At 45.2% G+C, this 6,691-nt stretch overlaps 1 protein-coding gene across 2 annotated transcripts in view; it reads right to left on the bottom strand.

The window, feature by feature from the left end:
• Positions 1–1,261: 1,261 nt before the first annotated feature.
• Positions 1,262–6,691, bottom strand: part of TGM6 (transglutaminase 6) — a 28,437-nt gene continuing 23,007 nt past the window's right edge. Inside the window, exons 11-13 of one of the 2 annotated variants that reach the window (XM_045528926.1) lie at positions 3,363–3,517; positions 2,974–3,107; positions 1,262–1,520 (exon numbers count right to left, since the gene is read on the bottom strand). In XM_045528926.1, the coding sequence (XP_045384882.1) occupies positions 1,367–1,520; positions 2,974–3,107; positions 3,363–3,517 (443 nt within the window). In that variant the 3' untranslated portion in view covers positions 1,262–1,366. The remainder of the gene's footprint in view (positions 1,521–2,973; positions 3,108–3,362; positions 3,518–6,691) is intronic. The other variant, XM_045528927.1, reaches the window with a different exon arrangement.

Raw genomic sequence — 6,691 nt, 5'->3', positions numbered from 1 at the left:
GAGTGGCAGGTGGCTTCCCATTGACTTCAGCCCTCAGTGCCCCTTTCTGCTGCACAGCCCTGAGGCTGCTGCTCCTCTGACAAGGGAGCAGCCTCAAAAACCCAGCCTTGGAATGGGGGTCCTGGAGCCGAGGCAGCCCCAGGGCCTGACTCATCAAATGCACCTGCTCATCTGGTTCCCAAGTCCCCATGTTGTTTAGAATCGTCAGAGCTATGCTGCCACTCGGGGGCCTCAAGGGTCATCCTTTAGACACTGTCTGTGTGTGTGCCTGACCCTATTTTAGCAAAGACCCACTACAAACATTGTTCTCACTTGATTTCATATCCAGGGGTAGCCACATTGCAGAGGAGCCTGTTTTATTGTTGTTGTTCAAATTATTTAAATTATATCATTAGTTATAATTTGTTTGGCTGTCTCGATGATTGCAGAGTTGGATTCCATGTCTGGTGCAGTTGTCGTCAGGGCCTGATGGTGTCCGCTCTGGTCCTGGTCTCAGGGGTCTGTGTTCTGTTTTGACTCCAAGTCCCTGACTTGCATAGGATGAGCTGCTGGGGATGTCGGCGCTGTACCAGTTCCAAAGGAAGAAGTCCACACGGGGTGTAGCCGGGCTGGTCCTATGAGCTCCTTGGTGACCATAACTAGATCTGATTGGGGGCTGCAGGTGTTAGGGAAATGCACTCCAGCTGGATGGCCCCTCCTTTAACTTCTCAGTTGCCCCTTAGATCCTGGGCCTGTGTTTTCATTAAGGGAAACTATACCTTTGCTTAAAATCTAATGCTTTTCAGGGGTGTGACTCTGGGGTAGATGGTGTCAATGGCATACACAGGGACCCCACTCTGCCTCCAGCTCACCCTGTGGCCTCAGCAAGGCTGCTCCTTCTCTGTAATGGGAGTGTGGAGGGTCGCTTCGGTGCAAGCTCTGACACTTCTGGGTTCTCTGTCAGGGCTGGGAGGAGGATTCTTGGCTCTGGCCAGGGCAATTGAAGAGCCGACAGAGAAGCAAGGAGAGCCCAGGGGTCAGTCAGCGTGATGGCGGACTGGCCGGGCAGGAGATGGCAGGAGATGGCAGAGCTGGGTGGGCCGGGGCCATGGTGGCACTCGGGCTGTCGGCCTCCCAGCTATGTGGAGGCTCCCAGGGTTCTGACATCATCCACAGTTGTCCAAAAGTTTATGGATTACTGAGTGCAACACTGCATTTCACAGATGAGGCAACTGAGGCCCAGGAGGGGAAGGAACTTGCCTAAGTTTACCAAGTAGGGCAGAGGTGGAGCAGGACCAACCCAGGCCCCTGGCCCCACGTGGGAGAGACAGAGGTGGACAGGAGGAGAACGGGGCCAAATCCTCCCCTCCAGGTCCCTTGTGACTCATCACTTGGCCGCGGCCACATGGACAATCACAAAGCCCTTGATGTCCGGGAAGTGGGGGCTGACGAGGTCCACCTGCAGCTGCCTTGGGCCACTCTTGGAGGGGGTGATGTCAAACGTGACCGAGGCCCTCTCCTGGGGCTCCAGGCTGGGCACGCTGGAGGAAAGGGATGGGCGAAAGGCAGACATCAGTCCTCTCCCCTTTCTGAGGCTGCCCTGCCAGAGCCTTCAGGATCAAGTTCACCTTGTGGCTTGACATTCAGGCCTCATCAACGTGTTTCCAGCTCAATCTTCCCTTCTACCTCCCACACTCTTCCCATCCAGCCAGGCTAGTTGCCTGCCTGTGCCCTGAATACACCTTTCACCTCCCTCCTCTGGGCTTTTGTCTGCTCTGTTCCTCCCACCTCGGATGCCCTTTCCATTCCAGTGGCACCTGTGGCCCAGATCAAGCTTCTCTCCTTCCAGGAGGGCTTCCCTGACCACAGCAGCCATTCAGACCTCTGACTGGGAAGGGCTTCTGCCTTCCTGATCCCTGAAAAGCTCCTTGATTCATCATTAAGGCCCAGTTCAAATATCATCTCCACTGGGACTTTTTCCTGGTCCCCCCAGCCTTCACTCAAGGGCTGCCTCCGATCCCCTGGACCTCGGAGATCAATCCCTCTGTTTGCAAAATCACACTGTCCTTGTGTGAAGGAGAGTCCTTCTCCAGGCAGAACCCTGTGTCCATCTTAGTGTTCCTAACCATTTACACGTGGCTCGGAGCATGGGTCAGCAGGATCAAGGACCATATGAGTAGTGAGTGAATGAATGAAAGAATGAATGAGTGACTGAATGATTGATGATGACTAAGTGAATAATTGAGTTCATAAATCAATACAACATGTGTGAATGAATGAGCACATGAATGAACCAGTCAAAGCTGAGTCAAATAGATAAATGGTACATGAATTAATGAGTGACAAATGTGAATAAAAGTGGATGAGGCCAGGTGTGGTGGCTCACGCCTGTAATCCTAGCACTCTGGGAGGTCGAGGCGGGAGGATAGCTTGAGGTCAGGAGTTCAAGACCAGCCCGAGCAAGAGCGAGACCCCGTCTCTACTAAAAATAGAAAGAAATGATCTGGACAGCTAAAAATATATATAGAAAAAAATTAGCCAGGCATGGTGGCACATGCCTGTAGTCCCCGGAGGCTGAGGCAGAAGGATTGCTTGAACCCAAGAGTCTGAGGTTGCTGTGAGCTAGGCTGATGCCACAGCACTCTAGTCTGGGCAACAGAGGGAGACTGTCTCAAAAAAAAAAAAAAAAAAAAAAAGTGGATGAATGAGTGAAAGAGAGAAAATGAATGAATGGATAAACAATGAATAAATGAGTGAAAATACAAGTGAATGATATGAACGAATGAGTGAGTAGATGAGTTATATGATTAGGTAAATGAGTGATTGAATGAAGGAATGAATAAGTGAATGAAGGCTGCTGTGTATGGGCAGTGAGCTGGTTCCTGGGGGATCCAGAATCTCTCCCACACCCCTGACCCCTGGTGGCTTCTCTCTGGCCCATCTGTAAGAAAGGCAGGCCCTCTCCCTGCCCCCACCCCCCAGGCTGGCACTTACTCAATGCTGAGCTGTCCCTGGAGAAGGCCACTGCCCTCCACCATCAGCACACAGTCCTCTACTTTCTCCAAGAGGGGGTTGGCCACGGTGACTTCCACCCCAACTTCCACTCCCACCACGGCTGGACCCAGCACCTGAAAGGGCAACGCCCATGAGCATCTGCCTCCTCCTCATCCACCCAGGAAAACCCACGGTCAGAGGCATTAATCATGTCTCCCCCCTGATGTGAATGCCGTCATCACCCCCATCCCCCTGTGTCCACCCTACTCCTCCCACCCTTGAGGGCTAAAGCTGGAGCTAAAAGCACAAACCCCCCAGCTCCTGATGCCCTCTCCCAGCTCTGGAGGGGGCCTACTAGGGACAGGGTGATGGATGTGGACAGTGGCCACCTTGATGGTGATGAAGTCCTCCAGAGTAATGTCCTTCTCCACCAGCAGCTTTTCTCCTTTGGTGACGAGGCACATGGCAGCCAACAGGATCTTCTTGTCTTCCGTCAGGTCTTCTTTATACTTAGAGTAAGGTATGGTAATTGGGATCTTCTTCTCTGGAAGGGAAGCAGAGGTGGGGGTGGGGGCTTGATGTCCTTCTTCAATGGAAGGAGGAAGGGAACGCCCAGTTAATAGCTACACCCTCTCTGATCCATGCAACCGTCCTGGGACAGGCATTATTCTCCTCAATTCTCGGATGAAGAAGAGGAAGAGTCTCACATCTCTCACTTTAAATCAAAAGCTAGAAATAATTAAACTTAGTGAGCAAGGTATGTTGAAAGCCAAAATAGGCTGAAATCTAGGCCTTGTGTGCCAAACAGTTAGTCAAGTTGTGAATGCAAAGGAAAAGTTTTGGAGGGAAATTAAAAGTGTTATTCCAATGAAAGCACAAATGATAAGAAAGCAAAACAGCCTTATTGCTGATAGGGAGAAAGTTTGAGTGGTCTGGATAGAAGATTAAACGAGTCACAACATTCCCTCAAGCCAAAGCCTAATCCAGAGCAAGGACCTAACTCTCTTCAATTCTATGAAGACTGAGAGAGTTAAGGAAGCTGCAGAAGAAAAGTTTGAAGCTAGCAGGGGTTGGTTTATGAGGTTTAAGGAAAGAAGCTCTCTCCATAACGTGAAAGTGCAAGGTAGGGCAGCAAGTGCAGATGTAGAAGCTGCAGCAAGTTATCCTGAAGATGTAGGTAAGATAGTTAATGAAGGAGGCTACACTAAACAACAGATTTTCAATTTAGATGAAACAGCCTTATATGGGAAAAAGATGCCATCTAGGGTTTTCATAGTTAGAGAGGATAAGTCAATGCCTGGCTTCAAAGCTTGAAAGGACAAGTTCACTCTCTTGTTAGGGGCTAATGCAGCTGGTGACTTTAAATTGAAGCCAATGCTCATTTACCATTTCTAAAATCCTAAGGCCCTTAAGAATTATGCTAAATCTACTCTGCCTGTGCTCTATAAATGGTACAACAAAGCCTGGATGAAAGCACATCTGTTTACAGCATGGTTTACTGAATATTTTAAACCCACTGTTGAGACCTACTTTTCAGAAAAAAAGATTCCTTTCAAAATATTACTGTTCATTGACAATGTACCTGGTCACCCAAGAGCTCTGATGGAGATGCACAGGAGATTAATGTTGTTTTCATGCCTGTTAACACAACATCCATTCTGCAGCCCATGGATAGATGCCACTAAGAACATTAATGATTCATGGGAAGAGGTCAAATATCATTAATAGGAATTTGAAAGACATGAATTCCAACCCTCATGGAAGACTTTGAAGGGTTCAAGACTTCAGTGGAGAAAGTCATTGCAAATGTGGTAGAAATAGCAAGAGAACCAGAATTAGAAGTGGAGCCTGAAGATGTGATTGAATTGCTGCAATCTCGTGATAAAACTTGAGTAGATGAGGAGTTGCTTCTTAGGGATGAGCAAAGAAAGTGGTTTCTTGAGACAGAAACTACTCCTGGTGAAGATGCTCTGTCACATTGTTGAAAGGACAAGGGATTAAAAATACTACATAAAAATTTTGATAAAGCAGTGGCAGGGTGTGAGAGGATTGACTGTAATTTTAAAAGAAGTTGTACTGTGGGTAAAATGCTATCAAACAGCATCACATGCTACAGAGAAATCTTTCCTGAGAGGAAGAGTCAATTGATGCAGCAAACTTCATTGCTGTCTTATGTTAAGAAACAGCCACTGTAACTTTGCAACTACCATCCTGATCAGTCAGCAGGCATCAACACGGAGACAGGACCCTCCACCAGCATGATTATGACTCAGTAAAGGCTCAGATGATCGTTAACATTTTTTAGCAACAAAGTATTTTTAAATTAAGGCATGTGCATTGTTTTTTAAAGATATAAAGCTATTGCATACTTAATAGACTACACTATAGTGTAAATATAACATAATTAGGAAACCAAAAATTCATGTGACTTGCTTTATTGTGATAGTCCCTTTGTTGTGTTTGTTGGGAACGGAACCCACAATGTCTCTGTGGTATGCTTGCAGATCAATGGAACAGAACAGAGTTCAGAAAAAGACCTGCACAAATATGGTCAACTGATCTTTGCCAAAGGAGCAAAGGAAACACAATGGAGAAAAGATAGTCTTTTCAACAAACAGTGCAGAAACAATGGGATATCCACATACAACAACAACAAAAAACTGAAACCAAACCAAAACGAAACAAAAAACTAGACACAGACCTTACAATCTTCACAAAATTTATTCAAAATGGATCATTAACCTAAATGTAAAATGCAAAACTACAAAACTCCTAAAGACAACATGGGAGAAAATCAAGATGGCCTTGAGTTTGGTAATAACTTTTTTGATACAATACCAAAGGCATGATCTGAAAAAAAATGATGAGTTGGATTTTATTAAAATTAAAAGCTCTAAAAAAATTAAAAAATTAAAAATTCTGCTTTGCAAAAAAAAAAAACCAACAACTCACCATCAAGAGAATGAGAAGACAATACACAGACTGGGAGAAAACATTTGCAAAAGACAAATCTGATAAAAGATTATTACCCAAAATACACAAAGATCTTTTAAAACCGAACAATAAGAAAATGAACAACCCAATTAAAAAATTGGCAAAATTCCTGTGAACACATTTGGGGCAAAAAAAAAAAAAATAGGCAAAAGATCTGGATACCTCATCAAAGAAGATATACAGATGTCAAATAAACATATGAAAAGATGCTCAACATCATATCAGGGAATTGCCAATTAAAACAATGAGATACTACTGCATATCTGTTAGCATGACAATAACTCACAGCACACAGTACCACCTGCTGGATAGGACGTGGAACAACAAGAACTCCCATTCATTGTGGGTGGGAATATAAAATGGTACAATCACTTTAGAAGATGATTTGGAAGTTTCCTTTTTATTTCTTTTTTTTCAGGGGCTTCTGTGAGATTGGCGATTTCTTACATAACCAAACACATCCTTACCACATGATCTAGCAATTGAACTCCTTAGTATTTACTCAAATGGAGCAAAAACTTATATCCACACAAAAACCTGTTCATGGATGTTTATAGCAGCTTTATTTGTACTTGCCAAAACTTGGAGGCAACCAAGATATTCTCCAGTATGTGAATGGATAAATAAACTGGGTATATCCATATAATGAAATACAATTCAGCAATAAAAAGAAATGACCTATCAAGACAAAAACACCACAGAGGAGGCTTAAATACATATAGCT

The sequence above is a fragment of the Lemur catta genome, chromosome 17, assembly GCF_020740605.2.
Source record: "Lemur catta isolate mLemCat1 chromosome 17, mLemCat1.pri, whole genome shotgun sequence".
NCBI classification, from domain to species: domain Eukaryota; kingdom Metazoa; phylum Chordata; class Mammalia; order Primates; family Lemuridae; genus Lemur; species Lemur catta.
This window is presented reverse-complemented; position numbering and strand designations above follow the sequence as displayed.